This window comes from Miscanthus floridulus, chromosome 5 (assembly GCF_019320115.1).
Source record: "Miscanthus floridulus cultivar M001 chromosome 5, ASM1932011v1, whole genome shotgun sequence".
NCBI lineage: Eukaryota > Viridiplantae > Streptophyta > Magnoliopsida > Poales > Poaceae > Miscanthus > Miscanthus floridulus.
Window position 1 is genome coordinate 32,289,277 of NC_089584.1, and position 24,847 is coordinate 32,314,123.

Genomic DNA, 24,847 nt, shown 5'->3' on the forward strand with positions numbered 1-24,847 from the left:
GGGCTAGTTTGTCCTAGTGAGACAAGATGAGGTTATTTGTTGTATGGGCTTGTTTGGTTGTCTCCATTAGTTTGATTCAAATTTGTGCAGTGTATTTATCTATATTAGGTTACTCATCGAGGTTCTTCTATAGACTTGTACAATGTTCAAAGCACAACAAAAAATAATATTAGTTAGTATGCCAGTTTTAGTTGTATTAAGCAATGCAGATTTTCATGAAAGGCACGGTTGATTAGACAAACAAATATAAAATATATTCTCACCTTCCTTACATCTGCTATAACATAAAGCCTCTAATAGACCTTACAACCATAGAGAAGACTACATGCCACATAAAAAACAACCAAATATTATTTTACCAAACATATCTTGCATGTACAGGACAACCAAACATCAAGAAATCGCACATTGCCTTGGATTATGCATTTATGTTGTATAATATCTAATAGAAGCTAAGGCTAATGCAAGCAACTAATCACCATATATGCCTGTATACTTGACCTTGATCGACTAGGTAGAAAGCAAAATCCTTCTCCACTCATATATCCTTGACTGGTGAGGCAAAAACTATACAGCTGTCCATCCCCGTTCATAAATACTTTTCAACAAAATATGATCAGATTAAATATTTAGTTTGAAAATACTAAAGATGTATTTCTCTTAAAATATACTCCATCTTAGAATATATTTACTCCATTCTAAATTGTGAACCGTCTTAGATTTTCTAGATACACAGTCTTTAGAGTTTGATTAGTTGCCTACATTAACCTACAGCCAACCATTCGCAATGCAGTCTGCCCATGATTTTTTTTATTAGACAATGTAAATTTGCATAAATCGTTGGAAACATAAAATAAAATATGCCACATTCTTTATCTTTACTATAAATCTGAGAACTCTAATAAAACATATAAGGTGACTATATGCAATAAAATATAAACAAACAAACATAATTTTATCATGCAGGACAACAAAACACAAAGACAATTCATATGTTTATGTTGACTTAAATTGTGTTGCATAAGGTCTAATGCAGACTAAGTATAATATAGGCAACTATAATGTATAGTTACTTAGTTAGAGGTTGCCCTGTTCGCTCAAACTTATCAGTGTTTTTTTTGTCACAATAAATCAGCTTCAGCTGGTTTATCAACCGTACAAACCATCAGCCGAACAACCTGTCTAAAATGACTAACAATTTGAATACAATTTGAAATAGTTGGAATTTAAAAATACATTACAATAGAAAAATAATGATTGAAGGCGACATCCGTGACATGTCTTGACCGGAGTATGTATGTATTTATGTATAGCTTCAATGGAGTTACCAACGCAAAGAAAAATCTTTCAGCTGGTACCAACACTGTTATTAGCACAGATCAAACAGGCTGCACCATAAAAAGAGTAGTCTTGCAACATGATTCTCCCGGGTTACCACGTTAGGGCAAGATTTACAGACTCCAAGATGTGCAACATAAACTGGCGATAAAAATCAAACACTAACATGGGAACCTAAAAGTAGCCTTGAGACAACCACTCTCATTAAATCGATCTAAGCTCCTTTAACACTCAATTAGTGCTTCTTGGTTCAAAACATTCATTGGTCAAAGTCCGAGGCACCAAAAAAGGAATAATCTGGGTCTGCTGATGATCCTAGCAGAGGAATGTACTCTGAACCTCTCACATGAACACTGAAGCAAGCTGAAACACAAGGATATGCAGAAGTTAAATGTTTCTGAGCATGTAATGACTATCTTTAAAAAAAAATGCTAGCAATTGAACTAATCAATATCAAATATCAAATATTAAAGAATGCATGGAGTGCAATACTAACTCCGCCTATGTTGTCTCAACATAACAGGTCCTAAGCCCTGGTAAAGGAGGAGGGTTGTGATAGGCGTGGCGAGCCAACGTTAAACCTAGCCATTCTAATGGAGATGAAACCCGAAAGAAAGATTGCTTCTGCTGGGTTTCAACTCTAGCCTACCCCAACTTGTTTGGGACTTAAAGGTTTTGTTGTTGTTGTTGCTGCTGCTGCATGGAGTGCAATACTAACAAACTGGAAACACGATAGTATCACACTATCACGGTATCACAGATATGAATATCTTTCAGAAAAGCAAGCAGAAATATGGACATCTTTCAAAGAAGCTAGCAGAAATGTGGACATCTTTTTAAAAAAATATATATAGCAGACTAAGGACACCAAATGTTGCATTTCAAATATTTCATATTTGGTTACTAGTCATATTGCAAAAAGAAAAGGTAACATAACAAAAGGTAGTGACTAGGATAACACTAGCCAACAAGAACAGAGTGCAAATATGTTCTCAGAAATTTAAGCATGTGAGGTAACTACATATGGACCATTGAATAATTTAAAACAGCAGAAGACAGAAAGATGTTTAGTGACAAATTATAAACACATTCATGTGGGTAACTCGTGATGTGGAAAAAAAAAATCCTATCATATTGTCAAGTGCTACATTTATAAGACTAAAATCTTTTTCTTCATTGGGCATAATGACTGATTGAGGACACACGAATTTAGGAAGGCAGCAAGACTAGTACATGTCATGTTTATGTTTTTTCCATCGTACATGTGCACGAGTCTAAAAACATCAAATAAAAAAGAACAGAGACAATTATATATACCACATCTCCTGCTGGGAACAAGCCTATAAAAGCAGCCATTTCAGGAAATGTGCACCAAAAAAAAATCACTTAGCTTCTCTTACTAGTATATAAGTCAGCATCAGTACTCAGGTCTTGTATTCCTGGTGATATGGACTAGTGCATATCAAAGGGATCAAAAGCTATATAGTATGCCATGCAATTGAAATCAAAGATATTTTTACGTTTCATCTTCTAGTTGAGGCATGCCTGAAGCTTTCTGGTTGGTTATAGTCTTATAGGAGTGAATAAAAAATATTAACTCTGTCAGGCATCAATCAAATAATACCATTCTCAATTTTTACTACACTTTGCAGCATGACCTCCATTTTCTTCTTCATCTCATTATTGTCATCCATTAGAGGCACCACAAGAGTCAGCTCCCTGTAAATATCACGTACAAAAGCACAGATAGTTTTTGCATATTCAACTTCCCCATCAGAAATACGGCCTATTGCGAGCCTCATAAGCTCTCCTGACAAATCAGCAACCTAAGACATGGAAAATGCAGAACTGTTAACGGCTTCAAACAAAACAATATTTATAGACATTGAGAATTGAATTATAGATGTACAGGTGTATTTACCCCTAAAAGATAGTCAAGCACATTTAACTGTAAGGGCTCAACAGATTTATCACTTAGTGCTAGTAAAGAATCATTAATTTCAGCAAGACTTAATAGAGTGCCAGTCTTGCAAAATCTACACAGTGTTGCAGCTTCAACATATTCTTGTACCTGCAATGGTCAAGAGCAAACATATCAGATCTATTACAATTTAGAGTAAAGTGCTCGGGGTTTCATCTACGTCCCTAAACTTAAAAATGTACATCCAGGTCCCTAAACTTACTAACTGTGTCGTGAGGTCCAAATCGCCATAACGTGTGTTAATCCACCCACGTGGCAAGCTGATTACGGGATGATGGGGCACCGCATGTGTGTCCACATGCCGGTAGGGGAGAGAGATGAGACCGGCATGTGGGCTCCACATTTTTGTGCCATGTCATCGTGAAATCAACTTGCCACGCAGGCGATTTGATACTAGTTTTGGTGATTTGGACCTCACACAACACCATTAGTAAGTTTAGGGATATGAATGTGCATCATGGAAGGACCGGCAGTGCATTTGATTCTACAATTTATAAACAAATGTAGAAGAGTAAGATTGGTACTAACACCAAAGGTGTAGGCTCTTCTGAGCTTCCAGAAGTCAGTTCCTTGTAATTCTTTTACTAGTTTTGCAATGAATTGATTAACCACTGCAGCAAGATCATTTTCTGCCTTGGAGAGAACTTCGTCCCTGTTAACTTTTGTGATTCTGAAACAAATCAACAGTATATGAAGGCATATGAACTCTACAGCAAAGAAACCAGTAAAACAGTTGGACTATTCGGTTATGAAGCCATGATAAAGAAGCTTCTTGGCATGGTATCAGCACTCAGAAACATAGACACTCAACATTTAAGGACACTTGCACATGGCCAACTCATTTGTTACAGCTGATCTTTTTTAGTATAGCATCAAACGATTCACATTCTCACAGGCATTACAATTAACGGAAACATGTTGTGTAGTGAAAGTTGACTTTAAACAGAAATTGATTTTGATCATCAACATGAGAAAAACAAATGATCCAAACAGCTTAACTAATGTATATTTCTTGAATGTACACACAGTAAGACTTAGCAGCATGGGATAGGTTTTTGTAAACCCATGTTTTTACAGTGAGGGGAAAAAATCCAACTGGTATATAGACATACGGAACGGGAACAACTCCGATGATGTGCTGCCACATGTTTAGGTGCTACTGTGTTACCAATGAACGGTAGCACCACTAAAAAGTGCAACAAAAATTTCTATCAGCTATTTGAATGAATAGATCTTATCATCATCTAACATCATGCTAAATTTGAGGTTGAACAAAAACATTTGCAAGGAGAAAAGAAAAAGATAAATCAGCTTGTGAATAGTGGTGAATTGTGGGTTCAGATATGAACAGTTGCACCCTCAAGCTGCAACTATTTACATGCTGATTTCTCTTTCTCCACATGCACAAAATTTTATTCAACCTCAAACTTTGCATGATTGTTGTTGATGATATGATATGTCCATTCACACTTTTTGTAGATTTTTTATGCCAGGTGCTACCATGCAAGTGTGATAACAAGATATACCTATTCATTAACAAGGTTCAGAGTGACCAAGTGACTAGACAATCAGAATCTCTGCCTGCAAAACTTACATAAAGCTTCTTTACTTTTTTTCACACAAAACACTGAAACGCGGACAGTATAATGATTAATACTCAAATTGAGTAATGGCATGGAGAGATCTATGATTCTGAGGATCACAGTCTGCCATTAAAAAATATGTCCTTTTCTTGTCCTTTTTTTTTTGCAAAATATAAAATAATGCAGCAGCACAGTTGCTAAATGTTGAAATCAAGCAGAGGTACAAAGACCTATACTGCTTACCTGTGGACCTGAAAGATGACCTTTTTGCTGTTCATTGTCACATCCCGACTAGCTTTCACAAGCCTTTCTCTCTTGTCGTTCTACAGTAAACAGAGAGAAAATATAAAAAAACATTGATAATTTACACAATATTGTCGAACATACTATGTGATAATGATTTCAGATTGTAAAAGGAGGAAAGGATTTGACAAACTATAAAACTAGTGTGACAATGCCAGGTGCTCGAAACACTTTAATCAAATTTAAAGGAAAGCTAACCAAATTTGTAGCATATGGTTGAAGTGGCTTTGAAGAGTTAAAGACTTGGTCTCATATAAATTAAATGCAATTGACTCGGATAAGAGGACATTTGCAGAAGCGGCAAAGTTGGAATATATTTTGCAGCCATACGCATGGTCAAGTACAAGTATAATTATAAATCACCTATATTGTGACTCGTCTGTGTGTGAAAATGTTATGACCGGTCGGTCATATGCACGAAGGCAGAAGCCCACTAGTGGCTAGTTAGGCGCATGAGGAATTAGGGGGGGGGGGGGGGGGGGGGGGCGCAAGGCCCATTAGTATTTTCATTATTTGCTATATATAGCTATTGTAAGGAATTGAAACAATTAAGCAAGAGCAATCAATCTGCTCGGCTTCCCTTAGGGAGCCGGGAGACTTCATAACAGCCCTAGCCTCCTCCTTCCTCTAGATCGTGAACACGGCGCCCCAGCGTCGTTCCTGTTTCCGTCCTCCGATCAACCATCCCTACAACCTCCGAACCATAGCTGGTAGGATCCGCAATTCTATCAATTTGGTATCAGAGATCGCAGGTGCGATGTCGGGACCCCCACCAGCCTCCACCATGCCGCCGCCGCTGCCCCCATCCACAGGGACGGGGGCACCCCCGCAGCCGCCACTTCCCGCGACGCAGCCCCTTCCCTCCACCACGCAGCCGCCGCCCTCAGATGACGTCCGCGATCGTGATCACCTCGGGGGCGGTCGCCCCATCTGCGACACCGCAGGGCCCCGTCATGACGCCCGAAGAACTGACGGCGGCCGTTCTCGAGATCGGCCAGGCCATTGCGGGCATCCGCTCGTTCCTCGCGGGGCCGTACGCGCCCCAGCCGCAGCCTCAGCCCTACTACTACCAGCCGTACCAGCAGGTACAGCCGGTCCTGCCGACGCCGCAGCCAACGTACCAGCAGGCCCTGCCGGCGCCACCTCCGCCACCGCAGCCGGCGGCCGCTACAGCTGCCGTCTCCTACCAGTACGGCATGCCCTACGACGGGTCGGCTTCCTCGACACACCAGGCCGTGCATCCGCCCCCGTCCACTGGAGTACCGATCACACAGATCGCATTTCCCCGGTCGCCATCGCAGCTGCCGAGTTGGATCACGGGCATGTCAGAGGCATCGGTGTCACCCGTCTACACTACAGCGCGTTCCCAGCCCTCCGTGCTGCCCCTGCTCTACACAGGCTTGGGCGTCACGCATGGGGGCGTTCCAGCGTCCGGCGTCCTATACGGGGGCGCCGACGGCACCCTATTCCATGGGGGTACCCTGCAGTCGTCGGCGACGTCGACCACGGTGCCAGCAGCTCCTGCAGGGGGATCCTCTGATGACGGACCTCCGCCAGCGCCGCCCAAGTTCTATAAGCTGGAATTCCACACGTACGACGGTTCCGTGGATCCCCTGAATTGGCTCAACCAGTGTGAGCAATTCTTCAGGGGCCAGCGTACGCTAGCATCTGACCGTACCTGGCTCGCCTCCTATCACCTGAAGGGCGAGGCGCAGACCTGGTACCACGCCCTGGAGCAAGATGAAGGGATGCCGCCGTGGGAGCGTTTTCGGGACCTCTGTCGCCTGCGCTTCGGACCACCACTACGGGGTAGCCGCTTGGCTGAGCTAGGCCGGCTGCCCTTCACTAAGACGGTGCAGGACTTCGCCGCGCGCTTCCAGGCCTTGGCATGCCACGCCCCGGGAGTCTCTACACTACAGCGTGCCGAGCTCTTCATGGGCGGCCTTCCGGAGCATATCCGGGCCGACGTGGAGATGCGAGAGCCCCAAGACCTCCAAACGGCCATGCACTATGCGCGGGCGTTCGAGCGACGGGCAGCAGCCATGCAGGCGCTGCCCCCTGCGCGCGGTGCACGGCCGCCCCCGCGACCAGTACCACCTGGCCGCACCGCCGCAGGTCTTCCAACGCCGGGAGGCCAAGGGGCCGCTGCGGCCAACGCGCCGCCCGAAGGTCGCGTGTTCCGCCGCCTGACACCAGCAGAGCAGGCGGAGCGCCGACGCCGGGGGCTCTGCTTCAACTGTGACGAGGCCTACGCCCCCGGTCACATATGCCACCGACTCCTCTACATCGCCGCCAACGACTGCATCGTGGACGAGGCGGCGCCGGTCGAGGACGGTGCCGCGGTTGCTGCGGTACAGGCGGAGGAGCCGGCCGCCCAGGAGCAGCCAGATGCTAACGCCTTCGTCGTCTCCTTGCATGCCTTGGCAGGTATCACGACGGAGAACACGATGTTACTGCCGGTGGAGGTGAAAGGGGAGCGCCTGGTGGCCCTTCTTGACACTGGCTCTACCCATAACTTCCTCCGGGGCGATGCTATGCGCCGCTTGGGTCTCTCTCCTATGGGGGGCGACCAGTTGCGGGTTACGGTGGCCAACGGCGACCGCCTACGATGCGAAGGGATCACCCGCGAGGTCCCCATTCGCATTGAGGGCGAGGACTTCCTCATCACCTGCGTCGGCCTCGACCTTGGCGGTTTCGACCTCATCCTCGGCTACGACTACCTGAAGACGCTCGGTCCTATCTTGTGGGACTTGGCAGCCAAGACGATGTCGTTCTCCCGCCACGACCGCCGTATCCTTTGGACGGGCATGGGCGGGCCTGAAGGGACTGTCCAGGCAGCGGCTGTCTCCAATGACAATCAACAGCCGCTGTTGGACCGCCTCCTACAGCAGCACATCGCCATCTTCGACGAGCCGCGCGGTCTTCCACCGGCCCGGCCGTACGACCACCGCATTCACCTGCTACCCGACACGGCGCCGGTGGCCGTCCGACCGTACCGCTACCCCCAGCTCCAGAAGGATGAGCTGGAACGTCAGTGCGAGGCCATGCTCGCCCAAGGCATCATCTGTCCAAGCACTTCGCCGTTTTCGGCCCCAGTGCTCCTCGTCCGCAAGGCGGACAAGTCCTGGCGCTTCTGCATCGACTACCGCGCCCTCAACGCTAAGACCTCAAAGGACAAGTTCCCCATCCCGGTGGTGGATGAGTTGCTGGACGAGCTACACGGGGCTCGCTTCTTCACCAAGTTCGATCTGCGCTCGGGCTACCACCAGGTGCGGATGCACGCCGACGACATCGCCAAGACGGCGTTCTGCACCCACCACGGCCACTACGAGTTCCTGGTGATGCCGTTCGGCCTCTCCAACGCACCGGCCACGTTCCAGGCGCTGATGAACGACGTCCTTCGCCCGTATCTGCGGCGGTTTGTGCTAGTCTTTTTTGACGTCATTCTGATCTACAGTTCGTCCTGGGCGGAACACCTTCAGCACATCGCCACCGTCCTCAGCGAGCTTCGGGCGCATCATCTCCACCTTAAGCGCTCCAAGTGCTCGTTCGGGGCGACGTCTGTGGCTTACTTGGGCCACGTGATTTCCAAGGACGGCGTCGCCATGGACGCCGACAAGGTGGCGGCCGTCGCAGCCTGGCCGGCGCCGCGCTCCGTCAGGGGTCTTCGGAGCTTTCTGGGCCTGGCAGGCTATTACCGAAAATTCATTAGGGAATTTGGCCTCATCGCCGCGCCCCTAACGCGTCTCTTGCAGCGAGACGCGTTCACCTGGGACGCCGAGGCCCACGAGGCCTTCCAGGCGCTCAAGCACGCCCTCACCACGGGGCCCGTCCTCCAGATGCCCGATTTCGACAAATTATTCATGGTGGACTGCGACGCATCAGGCGCGGGTTTCGGCGCCGTCCTGCACCAGGCCGCCGGCCCCATCGCTTTCTTCAGCCGGCCGTTCGCCGCACGACATCTCAAGCTGGCGGCCTATGAGCGGGAGCTAATCGGTCTTGTGCAGGCGGTGCGCCACTAGCATCCATATTTATGGGGGCGTCATTTTCTTATTCGCACTGACCATTGCAGTTTGAAGTATCTTTTGGATCAGCGTCTCTCCACCGTTCCCCAGCACCAGTGGATCAGCAAGTTGTTCGGCTTCGACTTCACCGTCGAATATAGGCCGGGTCGCCTCAACACCGTCGCCGACGCTCTCTCTCGCCGCGACGCTGATCCGGACAGCAAGGCTGGCGCAGCCTTTTGTGCTCGCTCGGGACCCTCGTTTGCCTTCGTCGACGACATCCGCCGCGCCACCATCACAGCAGCGGACGCACAGCAGTTTCGCGCGCAACTAGAAGCCGGCGACCTGCCAGGTCCCTGGCGCATGGAGGAGAGCCTGCTGCTCCATGGCAGCCGGCTGTACGTCCCCGACCACGACGACCTGCGTCACCAGGCGCTCTCCCTGGCTCACTCGACGGGCCACGAGGGTGTCCAGAGGACCCTCCATCGTCTACGCGCCGACTTCTACATTCCAGGAGACCGCGCGCTTGTCCAAGACTGGGTGCGCAATTGTACGACGTGCCAGCGCAACAAGACGGAGACATTGCAGTCGGCGGGTCTGCTGCAGGCCTGCAGCCGCTGGAGGTGCCGTCTCAGGTGTGGGCGGATATCTCCATGGATTTCATCGAGGGCCTCCCAAAGGTGGGCGGCAAGTCGGTCATTCTCACGGTGGTCGACCGCTTCTCCAAGTACGCGCATTTTATAGCGCTCGGCCACCCCTACACCGCCGCCTCCGTCGCACGGGCCTTCTTCGACAACATCGTTCGGTTGCACGGGTTTCCGGTGTCCATCGTCAGTGATCGGGACCCCGTATTTACTGGAAACGTGTGGCACGACTTGTTCCGGATGGCGGGCGTCAAGCTGCGCATGAGTACGGCTTTTCACCCGCAGACTGATGGCCAATCCGAGGTGGTGAACAAGGTCATCGCCATGTACCTGCGGTGCGTCACAGGGGATCGGCCTCAGGCGTGGGTCGATTGGCTCGCTTGGGCGGAATACTGTTACAACACTACGTTCCATACAGCCCTGCGTGCCACCCCGTTCGAGGTCGTCTACGGCCGTCTTCCGCCGCCAATCCTGCCATACAAGCCCGGGACGGCCCGGACGGTTGCGGCTGACACTCTTCTACGCAGCCGTGATGAGATTCTCGCCGAGGTTCGTCAGCGTCTACTTCAAGCCCAGCAGCTGTCCAAGAAATACTACGACGCCGGCCACCGTGACGTGGAGTTCGCGGTGGGCGACTGGGTGTGGCTGCGTCTGTTGCACAGGACTGCTCAGTCTCTTGATCCACGGGCGAAGCACAAGTTGGGACCACGCTATGCAGGGCCGTTCCAGGTGCAGGAGCACATCGGCCGTGTCGCCTATCGTCTACAGCTTCCAAAGGGCGCCCGCATCCACGACATCTTTCATGTGGGGTTGCTCAAGCGTCACCGCGGCGATACTCCAACGACATCAGCATCACTCCCTCCGGTCCTCGATGGGCGTCTGCTCCCAGCGCCGGCGCGTGCCCTCCGGGCTGAACAGCGCCGGGGCATCTGGCGCGTCCTCATTGAGTGGCGTGGGTTGCCCGCAGACGACGCAACTTGGGAGCCTCTCCAGGAATTCCGTGAGCAGTTTCCAGACTTCCAGCTCGAGGACGAGATGTTTCAGCAGGCGGGGAGAGATGTTATGACCGGTCGGTCATATGCACGAAGGCAGAAGCCCACTAGTGGCTAGTTAGGCGCAGGAGGAATTAGGGGGGGGGGGGGGGGCGCAAGGCCCATTAGTATTTTCATTATTTGCTATATATAGCTATTGTAAGGAATTGAAACAATTAAGCAAGAGCAATCAATCTGCTCGGCTTCCCTTAGGGAGCCAGGAGACTTCATAACAGCCCTAGCCTCCTCCTCCTTCCTCTAGATCGTGAACACGGCGCCCCAGCGTCGTTCCTGTTTCCGTCCTCCGATCAACCATCCCTACAACCTCCGAACCATAGCTGGTAGGATCCGCAATCCTATCAGAAAACAACATGCTAAACAAAGTTTGACTTCAATCAGGAGACATCATGGCTGACATCGCCTGCAGAATACAGTGTCTCTTGGGAGGAATTTGGTGTCAACTCTAGACGAATAATTGTATCCAGTGAACCATAGTTCTCGCAAAGGTGCTGTATGCCTAACTAAATAGGGGATCGACTGCAGGTTGGCCTGACGCAAATGAATTACGTGCCCGCAAGGTCAGCACACTTGCCTCTCAGAAATATTCTCATTCAACAACATTGATTAACCCAATGTGATCCTGCCAATATCAGTTAAGTGGACGCCTAATCCAAAATCTGGCTTCGTACTAATTCCTCCAAACACCTAGCGCGCGCACATTAGGCCCTGGCAGCTAATTTCTCGCACCACCCTACAAACCTATACGATAACCCCTACTCTTTGAGCGCATCGCGCGGGATAAAAACCTCGAGAAGCGAAAGCTTCGCTTATAACACAAAAGCGTTGGAGCGACACATAAACGGGATCCGTACCAGGGCGTTGAGGTACTCGGCGTGCTTGGCGAACTCCGCCTTCATCGCGGGACAGCCCCTGGAGGCTGGAGGATCCGCCGCCGCCGCGACGTCTGTGGCCATCGCCCTGAACCTCTTGGGCGCCGACCCGGAGAGGGGAGCTGGAGAGAGCAGAGAAGAAAATGAATGCGCGGAGAAGGGGGGGCGAGGGAGGAGGAGGAGATGGAGATGAAGCAGGAATGAGGTTGGAGTTCAGACATACGCGAAGGACTGGGGCGCAGGAGGGTTTTACCAGGTTGCTGGGGCGCCGCCATGGGGAGGAAGGAGGGGAAGCGCGGGTGGCGGCCGAAGCGGTGGCAGACGCGCAGAAGCACTATCTGGCTTGGCCCCGTTTTTGGCACCTCTCCGCTTCGGCAGTTGTTTTGGTTTGGGCTTTTGGCCTTTTCGGGTTTTGGTTCAGAAAAATCGCACTCCTCATCCGTGTGATGCCGCCGATTTCTGGGGTTATTTCAAAAAATAAATATTTTTCATTCGTTACAAACATAGTACAGAAATTAGAGTGAGAACACCCCAATTGTGAAATTTTTTCACATTACAACAGGGTAACAAGCAAGAGGTAGGGTTTATTGTCTTGCTAATTTGCGACTTTATTCGTAATTTTATTTATCTTCTTTCTGATCTTGATAACCATACAAATTTTGTCTTCTGATTTCCTCAATTTCTACAGAGACTGGCCTTGGAGACTAAGGAACTACTTGGTTTGGAGATTCATCTCACTCGGAATGGATCGGTTTGGTATGGAGCCATTCGAGACTTTTCGAGGAATGACTCCACCCGTCGTTAATGGCGTACGGAAGTTGATAAGTGGAGCCACTCCATGAGACACAAATTGATTCCATGACGAACCAAACACCAGCACTTGTCACGGATTGCTTTTATGATGAAAACCAAACAGGCCATAATGGCTTAGAGCTTAACGATAAGAGACAGCCTTAACCATAGATGCAAGGAGCTGAGAATTCGATTGTCTGTTAAAACATTCATCTCTGGCAAAATTGGTTAATCTACAATCTTGACATCAAGTCAAAGTGCATGTCCTTCAACCTCCAACGAGTCCATGGATCGAGGAGGAGCAACCTGCAAAAATGAAGCCAAGCACAAGCCAAAAGGATTAGGACACCAATAGTCGAGTTACTCTGAGTATGAGAATCCTGCAAACATGCAAGCAAACAGAGCCAAAACTCTAAAAAATTTGCAACCATCAACCGCTCGCTTAGATTACGAGGAGGGTAGGACATGAATATATTGCATCTAGGTATACAAGATGAAGTCAAACTTATTCTTTTTTAACAATTTGATTATAGATAACTGGATGATAAAAACCTGACCAAGCTAGCTCAGTCTGACTAATACATGGGGTGAGTTCAATCCATAATATTTTCAGCTCATGAAAGGCCCAACTAGTTTTCCCCTCTTTATACTCCTACTAGGTAAATACCCGTGCGTTGCAACAGAAACACATAATACAACGATAACATATGTATGAGCGTGTGTTATACTGTTATCTAAAATAGATACCACAATCATAATGTTCCAATCAATTTTACATAAGTCTTCACGAAAGATAGATAGTTAAAATATAACTCTAAATTTAAATGCAAAATTGAAACATCAACATCAATTGTCGCATCACTTCATGCCTACGATACGCGAAAGATAAGCTTGCACTTCTTTAGTAATCAAGTGCTACGGAAAAAATAATCATAACAAGTTTGTGTTCCACAATACATGTTTTACAATCTATTCTATAATTAAGAATCTAACCTCTCAATAGTTCGACTAAGAGAACTTGCTTTGCACAAATACCAAGCTGCAGTTGGTCACCAATCAATGATGATCCAGAAGATTTTCTAGTCCAAGATGTGGCGTCTGACTTCTTACAGCTGAAGCTATAGTTAGAAGTATCCTACATATAAGTTGTTTGTTAATTTTTAAAGTTAAAGTACCATTGATATCCTGAAAAATATGTATCGACGTGTGTGGCAGAACCGCCTAATCTAATGCCTTACAGGAGTGCTTGTCTTCCATTAGACACTAAGCACTCAAGGGAGAACACTAAATTACTCAGTTCCGTCGGGCACACCCCAGGGGAGAACCAAAAAATCCACATTTTTGCCATCAGGATCACAAATGAGATAATAAAGCTTACATCATTCTTAACCATTTCATACACCACTTTTAGTACAACATCAGAGTATAATAGTTATTGTATAACATCGGAATGTAATCATATTATCAGAGTTATGAATAATTTAATTTAACAGCGGAATATCAACATGTGATCAGAATTACAGCGGAAATAAATATCTATTCATGACAGGATGAAACTTTGATATGTACAATATGATAGCAGATTATAAAACTTTCATTTATAAAAATATTCGGTGAGAGTTGTAAATAAAAACTACGATCGCAACGTAAAGGATTCCTCGCCGAGCCCACTAGGAGGTATCCACACACAAGGGTCAGCTCTAGCATCTACCTGTCACCTACAACAGGAGGAAATAAAACCCTGAGTACTCAATTGTACTCAGCAAGACTTACCCGACAGGAGGAAAGAAAAGACTCCAACGATATGCAAGGCAATCTGGCTTGTGGGTTTATTGCATTTGCAGAAAGCATTACTAAGCGTGCGTCCTTATATTTGATTTTTATTAATAGTCGCATTGGTTCATTAACTAACCATTCTATGTAAGCACCTGTGCTACTTTCAAGCAGGTGGTAAGCAATCAGATTTCCTTTGTTCATCTTCCATCCTTTATTTTTCAGTTTTTACTACGATGCTAAACCGTAGACAAGTCATACCGGATCGTCCGACGATTCGCGAATCAATGCCCCCTGCTGGGTACCCTAAAAACACACGCCCCGCTTGTACCCCAAGCACAAGCAGGACCAACACATCACTCTCTTGTCCCAGATGTCTAGGTCCCCATCCAAACTGGGACTCCAAGCCCCCACCCCTGAGTCCCAAACTTAGTGCGGTGCAAGGACCTCCTCCACCAAAATAAAACCCTGACAGTCGGTCCGGAAAGAGCCGGATCCACGACAAGAGAGCAACAAGCCTTCTAAGCGCCCATACTTAAGTATGTGCTCGGGATAATAAGTCTGTGACTTGCCTAGAATCTTATGCAAGGACCGGTCCTTAACCGACCAGACAGGGAAAGCAGTGTAACCAAGCCATGCCCCGCATCCACGGCGACACAACCTCTTACACCCACCAATGCCTAAACTATATCCCTGTTTGGTCACCATTTTACCTTTCCATCATTTTTATATTTTCCAAATGATCATAATACAGTAATATATTTCCTATCTCTCATGAGTGATAGGCAATCACTCGACTTTTACCAGAGTCCTGTAGCATAGCAATCCACACGCTCCTGTCATACTAGTAAGACTCATAGGATAAAGATATGTATATGCAAGTAGGTTTCAATTAACTCCTTAAAACTTAATGCACAACTATAATTTAAACTGCAGAAAGTAGGGGTTATGCACCGGGGCTTGCCTGGGTAAGATATTTTAAAAGTTAGTATCAGCATCTTCAGATCATCCACCAGCAACTAAATAGCAAGCCCATTGCATTATCTCCTGGAGAGAATAACATTACACCACCTTTGGATTCCCAATCATCCTTCAATTGATCCATTGATCCATCATCGTACCTATATGATATGCAACGCGATGCAATGCAAAGACACAATTAATCGACTGCAATCGTGACTCGTAAAATACGACGTACGCCTCTCGAGTTAACAGGCTAGTTCTAACGATGACCGTACTTAGGCTATATATACACGTTGTCGGATAAGGCATTATTTTCCAACAATTCTTTTAGTTATATAAACCAAGGTGTTTCTTTATTCGTAATAGGACATTATTATTTATCTAGCAACAAATTATTCTAGAGCTATAAAAATTATGGTGAGCAGCTAATATTGCTAGGAACCTACTATAAAGATTTTAGATCCACTACTATTACCAATTTATCACAAAAGTTCCTACAAGTTTATATTTTGCAATATTAAGTATCTTAGATTAATTATATAGCTCCCAAAAATATTATCGAGCTATATGAATAAAATATACTAATAGGTAGATCCTAATTTTAGAGAGTCAACAAAACTGGTTTCACTATTTTATGATTTTTATTTGATTTATTGTGGATTTACAAACCTCAGCCATTTTAAACAATTAATAAAACTAGCAGAAAGCGAAATACGCACCACGGACGCATTAGGCCTCGGCCGGTCAAGATTGGCCCGTCCAACTCGAAACCCAGGCCGCGGCGGCAAAGGCGGCCCAGCGCGCGGACGGTGTGTTCGGCCTGGCCCAGCAGCGCAGTAAGGCGCGGCGGTGGCCTAGTAGCGCTGCGCGGCCCATCGACCAGGCGCGCAGGCGCACGCGGCCCGTAGAGGCGCGAGGCCCAGCGGATGGCTAGCCCACACGGCGCATAAGGGGCGCGGCGGCCCAGGCGGGATTGGCACACGGCCGGCCCAGTGCTGGAACGGGGCGCAGGCCAATAGCTGGCGCGATTTGGGCCAACCGCGCAATCCGTGGCCCAACAGGCCGTGCAGTATTCTTAATGTATTCTAGAATTATTTTCCTACAAGAAAACGGCCACAAATTAGGTGTGACGCAGGGGGTGACGTCAACAAGCTAGCATGCACAGCTGGTCGCTAGCTTACCCTGCTTGCTTGCACGAGCATGGCGTCTCGCCGCTCACAGTGCACCTGCGCGCTGTGAAGAGGAGGCAAGGTAGAGCAGGAAGCTCGACGGCAACGGTGACGGCCGAGGACAGCGTCGTCGCCGCAGCATGGCAGCGGGGGTGCGGCACTATGGCATCAGCGGGCGTGGCCACAAATAACAGAGCGACGCAGAGGAGACTCGAGGCGAGCTGCGCGCTTGCGTGACACGGGGAGACGGAAAGAGCCGCGGCGACGCAGGTGGAGGCAAGGCGCTGTTGCGAGGAAGACGGAGTCGGGAATGGAGGCGTGGGAGAGTGGTGCTCCAACATGACCAAGAGCTCATGCGCGGACAGCGGTAGTGAGGTGCTGCGGAGATGGAGCGGCGTGGCCAGCCGGGGTGCGGGCTACAGCAGCAGGTCGCGGGGAGATGCACGAACCGGCGCGGAGCTCCAGGCATGGCGGCTGCGGGCGCGGTGGCGCGTCATGACGGGGACTTGGCGTGGGTAGCACGGGGCCGAGGAGCGCGGGACCTACAACGGCGGCGCAGCCAGGGCGTGACTGGAGGGGAAACGGCACGGGCGAGCGAGAGGAAGGCACGGAGCCACGCACAGCTCGGGCACACCTACACGCGCAGTGCCGGGCAGCGGCGTTGGTGGTTAGCCACGGTGGTGTTGTGGTTGATGCGGCCCGGGAGAGACCGTGGAGAGGAACAAGAATAGTGCGGGGAGTGGACCAAGGCGACGTAGGCGCTACCAAATCGGGTGCTGGCTCAGCACAGACATAGTTCAGAGACCAATCTAGGCCGGCAGAAGAGGTAGAGGAGGAAAAGGTCTACTGCAGCAATGCTCGGCTGCTTGCTGTAAAGTACACTGGCTACTTGCTGTAAGGTGCACTAGCTGCTTGCTAAAAAATGGAAGACAGCGGACAGAACTTGATGAGACGTTAGCTTTTACTGGCCTATCTCTGAGCACATGCATGCAGCTCCATGCTACTCACTCACAAGAGCTTGGCTTCAGGTGATAGCAAGGACAGCACGACGTGGCCGGCAGCGGCATTCATTGCAATAGAGAAAAAAAGGGAGGGCGGGAAAGGCCGACCTGGCTCAACTTGGCAGATGTAAACGAGACAAGCAAAGGTATACGATAGACACAAGACAGGCGACGATGGTGATGGTGAACGCACGCTGGGAGGAGAGGAACAGGCCTAGCACAGCTTGGCCACCACGGCGTCCAAACAGAGGCATTGACAAAAGCAGGCAGCAGACAGAGGCAAACATGGTAGGCAAGCCAATCAAAGGCGAACAGAGGACTTGATGGTGCCGCAGAGTGAATCGATGGAACGGGTAGTCGAACGGTGATGTTTAGCGGGGCATGGACACGACAGGGCCAGGCAAACGGACACGTCGTGGTGCAAGGACGCGACGGTAATAAATGCTAATCAACTAGTTCGCTGTACGTTAGAAAAATAAACGAAACTGCTGCTCGCGCTCTCATCCGTTCGTGCTTAAGAAAATAAACTTGTGAGTATATATATCTCGTTCTATTTATTAAGAGACTTTATTTTATTGATAAAAATTGCTTTTCCTGCTTAATCTAACAGGACAACCTGTTCGCTAACATCGTCGCTTGACATTCCTAAATATTTCTACGCGCGACGTAATTTAAGTTGAGCGTTTATTTAAGTACACGAAACTAAGTCATACAGGATTCGCTTATTGCCTCAAGAACGTTTTAATTTAAAAACCTGAGAAACTCGTTTTGAAAATTTTTACTTGGGCCTAAATCGGGGTGCTAAACGAGCTCATAACACCAGGGGTGTTATAACCAACCCCCTTAAAAAGAATCTCGTCCCGAGATTCGAAGCTGGAACCAGAAAAAGGGAAAATGCGATTACAGTACGTAGATCAGGGATTACACGAAAGGTTACATGACTTCGAATGCTACCACACAGGGGATCTAGGGATACAGGGTTAAGAGCAACCCGGTACAATCGAGACCTACTCCAGAAGTCAAGATAGACGAGGGCAATGGAGAAACAACAAGAAGATGATTATCCAAAATATGGCATAGCACCATATGGTCCAGAAATAGGACTCCCAGAACTCAAACATCGTGAACCCTAAGACCAACTAACTAAAGGGAACTCGAACTTCCTCGATGAACCGGATCCTTTCTTCTTCTCAGATCACACCATCACCTCAGACAGACGAACCTAGCTTCACAACGTCGACTGGATTTCATAGCTCTGCTGTGAATGCGAGAGGAATGGGGATGAAGAAGAAGAGCAAGGATCAAGGGTATCTTATATAGGCGAACGGAGGGGAGACGCAACACACAGGAAGTGGATGCGACAGGGATGGGATACACAGATGGTGCATGCTATGGAGATAAGGTCAAAAACATGGTGCGCTTCCTGCGTGAGCGGTAGGGGGAAAATAAAGAAGATGAGAGGGGGGTCCGCTCGACGAGGTAGGCGTGCGGGTGGTCGTGTCACCAAAACAAGGAAAAAGAAGAGGGAAGGGGGGGTCCGGTACAAGGACGAGGCATGAGAGTCGAGAGCTGATCGGATGCTAGGGAAAAGGAAAAGTGCACAGTGCACAAGGACGACTGAGTGCGGCACGATGCCGCGGCCACGCGAAAAACGGGGTGCTAAAGGCCCGATACAGACAACATTTGTAGGACACGCAGCGAAATGACCCAACATGCGTAGCGTGGTCAACTAAACACAGGGCTTAGGACATGACATCCACTCAGGCTTTTCAATTACTCCCGACTATCCACTGCTAACTTTCCTTTACTACTCTTCCTTTTATTTCCTTTACTCGACCACATCCATCTTTCGTGTAGACTGAGACCACGTCATACTTTCTTCCTTCAAAACCACCTCCTCTTGTTTACCTTGAGAGAACACTTCTGCATCAACTCGTTGTGGATTTCCCATTTGAACACCCTGAATATTTCCAAGGAGAAAATTTGTAGCAAAAGTGGTATGGCAGTGTAACTTGGTAAAGGTACTTGGTCAACAACCTCGATACCAGCGCGTGCCGAGCAGCGTCACATGTGACAGCTGTTCCACAGGGAGCCCTCGGTTTCGTCGTGGCACCATAAGCTTTTAACTAGGCAACTACTACCAACTTACACGCCATGAAGGCGGTGGGGTCATAGACCACAGAGTAAGGAGAGTATTGCAAGGGAAAAAAATCAAGCAACAAAGGTTCCCTTCACAACAAGGGACAAGGAATTCAAATCCAACGACGGATTTGGTTTAAAGAGATTCAAGTGTTCTATTAGGACATCCACAATTAGTCGATATAGTGTCCTATATTATCCAACCATGGCTGATCTACTGGTATCTGAATGGCAACTTCTCTTGTAACCCGCTGAATATCACCCATGACACTCTTAAGCACATCTAACGAACTTAAGGTACATGAACGCAATAACACAGTGAACTAAATAAAATGCATGTTCCAACGGTCTTATACGGGTACATCATATAGGCATTCAGGCTCTCATTCCTGATACAGCATTCACCTTCCCTACTGGCGGATGATCTCAACAACTACGGACGAACAACAACGTCAAGAGTACAATACCGGGGGACAGCGACAACAAGCACTACTACTACGGGTACAACACCCTAAGGCAACTAATCTACATCTTCTCGGGGAAATGGCTGAGTGAGAGGAACCAAGGGTTCTACTTTTAACACTTCCGACTGGTGGAGGTGTTGGCGGTTCTACAACACTAGTTCTTCTTCTTTCTGGCGGGTGGATAGGGATCCCTTCCAAGATTGGGGCATCCTACCTTTCAGCAGCCAACGTCCTCTGCCTGGCCCTCATGAACAGATAGGCCTCACCCAGCTGATGGACATGTCGGTCTTTAGCCTCCTTTAGAGCTTCCTCCATGGTAGCCTCCCGACTCTCAGCAGCTGCAGCACCAGCATGCGCTTTGGCGAGCTACACCTGGAGCATCCGGTTGAAGATCTCGGCTTCCTCGGTGCGCTGATGGCACGCCCTCAGCTCCAAGGCTTGCCAATCATACTGCTCATCTAGAGCGAGCAGGTACGTGGTCAAGTGCACCATGGTTGGACTATCCTCTTACGCATCCCGCCCTTGCAAAGCCTCCATGCGAGCCCTCCATACCCGCCGGTTCTTGTCCAAAGGAGGAAATAACCGCATGGGGGTACGGGCAATGCTCTTCATAGATTTGGCAGAGGTGCCACAAGGCTTTGCGGGCCACAACCTGGTAGGTGTCGGTGAAGCTACACTCAGTTGTGGTCACACTCTAGGCTTCAGTGACATCGGGGAACTCTTCACTCTTCCCAATGTAGACGGTAACCTCACACCGATCGGTGCCATGCATCTCATACTCATGGCCCTCATACTCGGGACAATCTTTGACTTCGAGCTTTTGTAGGGTGGCATGCAGGATTTTGGGAAAACCCTCAACATTCAGGCAGTAACTACTAACCCAGGCTCCTGCCATTTCTAGCGGTGGTGGTGAGGAAGGCTGAGCAAAAAGCTGTCTCAAAGGAAAAGCTAAGCGAGCTAAAGTGCACCGAGTGGTGACACCAATAGCTAAGTCAGGCTCTGCTTATAAAGGCGGAGCGCTCAGTGGTCCTGGCATGGTTCACTAGGGTTCCTGCACGGGATCACTATGATGAATTGACCAAATTTCACGCGTTCAAGGCGAGCGACGTTCGAGGCCATTACTGACTAGTACAACTGTAGGGCAAGGGTCCGACAAGAGCATAGAAAAGGGGTACGGAGAGATGTGGGTCATGACAGGCATTAACCATGGGCGAACACGAAACACGAAGCCACAGTGTAGACCTAACTCTGGAACAGGAACAAGTCTATCGTGCACAATACAACACATGTGACACCTAGGGGTAGCGTATCAGCAAGCCATACGAGCGCTATAATGCACAAATAGGATATGCATGCATGCACATCCTATACGTCCTTTCACTGTTGCCGAATATAGGGCAACCGTTCTCAAATTTTTTTGGCACATCGTTCTCTCCCTATAACTAGTCGATACTATCGGACTATGCTCGAGTCAGTGTACCTGCAGAAACTTGATTGATCCTACCTAAGTCAGCAGAGTGCCATCTATACTAGATATATACCATAATAATAGAGCTACTTATATAACTTCGCATAACAATGTCCTAACTTTTTGTAAAAATGGGTTGTCAAATTTTAGTTTAGAAAAGATTTTCAAAGCCTTATTTCCTCATTTGCGCTCTGATACCACCTGTGGCAGAACCGCCTAATCTAATGCCTCATAGGAGTGCTTATCTTCCATTAGACACTAAGCACTCAAGGGAGTACACTAAATTACTCGGTTCCGTCGGGCACACCCCAGGGGAGAACCCAAAAATCCACATTTTTGCCATCAGGATCACAAATGAGAGAATAAAGCTTACATCATTCTTAACCATTTCATACACCACTTTTAGTACAACATCAGAGTATAATAGTTATTGTATAACAGCGGAACGTAATCATATTATTAGAGTTATGAATAATTTAATTTAACAGCGGAATATCAACATGTGATCAGAATTACAGCGGAAATAAATATCTATTCATGACAGGATGAAACTTTGATATGTACAATATGATAACAAATTATAAAACTTTCATTTATAAAAATATTTGGTGAGAGTTGTAAATAAAAACTACGATCGCAGCGTAAAGGATTCCTCGCCGAGCCCACTAGGAGATATCCACACACAAGGGTCAGCTCTAGAATCCACCTGTCACCTGCAACAGGGGAAAATAAAAACCTGAGTACTCAATTGTACTCAGCAAGACTTACCCGATAGGAGGAAAGAAAAGACTCCAAGGATATGCAAGGCTATCTGGCTTGTGGGTTTATTGCATTTACAGGAAGCATTACTAAGCGTGCGTCCTTATATTTGATTTTTATTAATAGCCGCATTGATTCATTAACTAACCATTCTATGTAAGCACCTATGCTACTTTCAAGCAGGTGGTAAGCAATCAGATTTCCTTTGTCCATCTTCCATCCTTTATCTTTCAGTTCTTACTACGATGCTAAACCATAGACAAGCCGTACCGGATCGTCCGACGATTTATGAATCAATGCCCCCAGCTAGGTACCCCAAAAACACACGCCCCGCTTGTACCCCAGGCACAAGCAGGACCAACCCATCACTCTCTTGTCCCAGATGTCTAGGTCCCCATCCAAACTGGGACTCCAAGCCCCCACCCCTGAGTCCCAAACTTAGTGCGGTGCAAGGACCTCCTCCACCAAAATAAAACCCTGACAGTCGGTCCGGAAAGAGCCGGATCCACGACAAGAGAGCAACAAGCCTTCTAAGCGCCCATACTTAAGTATGTGCTCAGGATAATAAGTCTGTGACTTGCCTAGAATCTTATGCAAGGACCGGTCCTTAACCGACCAGACAGGGAAAGCAGTGTAACCAAGCCATGCCCCGCATCCACGGCGACACAACCTCTTACACCCACCAATACCTAAACTATATCCCTGTTTGGTCACCATTTTACCTTTCCATCATTTTTATATTTTCCAAATGATCATAATACAGTAATATATTTCCTATCTCTCATGAGTGATAGGCAATCACTCGACTTTTACCAGAGTCCTGTAGAATAGCAATCTATACGCTCCTGTCATACTAGTAAGACTCATAGGATAAAGATATGTATATGCAAGTGGGTTTCAATCAACTCCTTAAAACTTAATGCGCAACTATAATTTAAACTGCAGAAAGTAGGGGTTATGCATCGGGGCTTGCCTAGGTAAGACATTTTAAAAGTTAGTATCAACATCTTCAGATCATCCACCAACAACTGAATAGCAAGCCCATTGCATCATCTCCTAGAGAGAATACCATTACACCACCTTTGGATTCCCAATCATCCTTCAATTGATCCGTTGATCCATCATCGTACCTATATGATATGCAACGCGATGCAATGCAAAGACACAATTAGTCGATTGCAATCGTGGCTCGTAAAATACGACGTACGCCTCTCGAGTTAACGGGCTAGTTCTAACGACGACCGTACTTAGGCTACATAAACACGTTGTCGGATAAGGCGTTATTTTCCAACAATTCTTTTAGTTATATAAACCAAGGTGTTTCTTTATTCACAATAGGACATTATTATTTATCTAGCAACTAATTATTCTAGAGCTGCAAAAATTATGGTGAGCAGCTAATATTGCTAGGAACCTACTATAAAGATTTTAGATCCACTACTATTACCAATTTATCATGAAAGTTCCTACAAATTTATATTTTGCAATAGTAAGTATCTTAGATTAATTATATAGCTCCCAAAAATATTATCGAACTATGTGAACAAAATATACTAATAGGTAGATCCTAATTTTAGAGAGTCAACAAGACTAGTTTCACTATTTTATGATTTTTATTTGATTTATTATGGATTTACTAAACCTCAGCCATTTTAAACAATTAATAAAACTAGCAGAAAGCGAAATACGCACCACGACCGCATTAGGCCTGGCCGGTCAAGACTGGCCCGTCCAACTCAAAACCCAGGCCGTGGCGGCAAAGGCGGCCCAGCGCGTGGACGGTGTGTTCGGCCGGCCCAGCAGCGCAGTAAGGCACGGCGGTGGCCCAGTAGCGCTGTGCGGCCCATTGACCAGGCGCAGCGGCCTATAGAGGCGCGAGGCCCAGTGGATGGCTAGCCCACGCGATGCGTAAGGGGCGTGGCGGCCCAGGCGGGATTGGCACACGGCCGACCCAGCGCTGGAACAGGGCGTAGGCCAATAGCTGGCGCGATTTGCGCCAGCCGCGCAATCTGTGGCCCAACAGGCCGTGCAGTATTCTTAATGTATTCTAGAATTATTTTCCTACAAGAAAACATCCACAAATTAGGTGTGACGCAGGGGGGATGTCAACAAGCTAGCATGCACAGCCAGGTCGCTAGCTTACCTTGCTTGCTTGCAAGAGCATGGCGTCTAGACGCTCACGATGCACCTACGCGTGTGAAGAGGAGGCAAGGCAGAGCAGGAAGCTCGGCAGCAACGGTGATGGCCGAGGACAGCGTGGTCGCCAGCGGCATGGCAGCGGGGGTGCAGGCACTATGGCATCAGCGGGTGTGGCCACAAACGATGGAGCGATGTAGAGGAGACTCGAGGCGAGCTGCGCGCTTGCGTGCACAGGGAGACGGAAAGAGCCACGGTAGCAGCCGGTGGAGGCAAGGCGCTGCTGCGAGGAAGACAGAGTCGGGAATGGAGGAGTGGGAGAGCGGCACTCCAACATGACCAAGAGCTCACGCAGCGGACGGCGGTAGTGAGGTGCTACGGAGATGGAGCGGCGCGGCCACCTGAGGTG

General features: G+C 48.0%; 1 protein-coding gene across 2 annotated transcripts; it reads right to left on the reverse strand.

Moving 5' to 3' along the window:
• Window positions 1–1,257: 1,257 nt before the first annotated feature.
• Window positions 1,258–12,126, reverse strand: LOC136451912 (uncharacterized). Of its 2 annotated transcripts, none has more exons than XM_066452593.1 (7): window positions 12,028–12,126; window positions 11,757–11,896; window positions 5,146–5,225; window positions 3,848–3,989; window positions 3,260–3,409; window positions 2,963–3,164; window positions 1,258–1,701 (listed from the first exon to the last, which is right to left on the reverse strand). In XM_066452593.1, exons 1-7 carry the CDS (start codon window positions 12,047–12,049, stop codon window positions 1,598–1,600), a joined length of 840 nt encoding a protein of 279 aa, XP_066308690.1. In that variant the 5' UTR covers window positions 12,050–12,126; the 3' UTR covers window positions 1,258–1,597. The 2 variants fall into 2 exon arrangements, with proteins under 2 accessions (XP_066308690.1, XP_066308689.1); XM_066452592.1 differs by having other exon boundaries at window positions 11,998–12,126.
• Window positions 12,127–24,847: the final 12,721 nt, after the last annotated feature.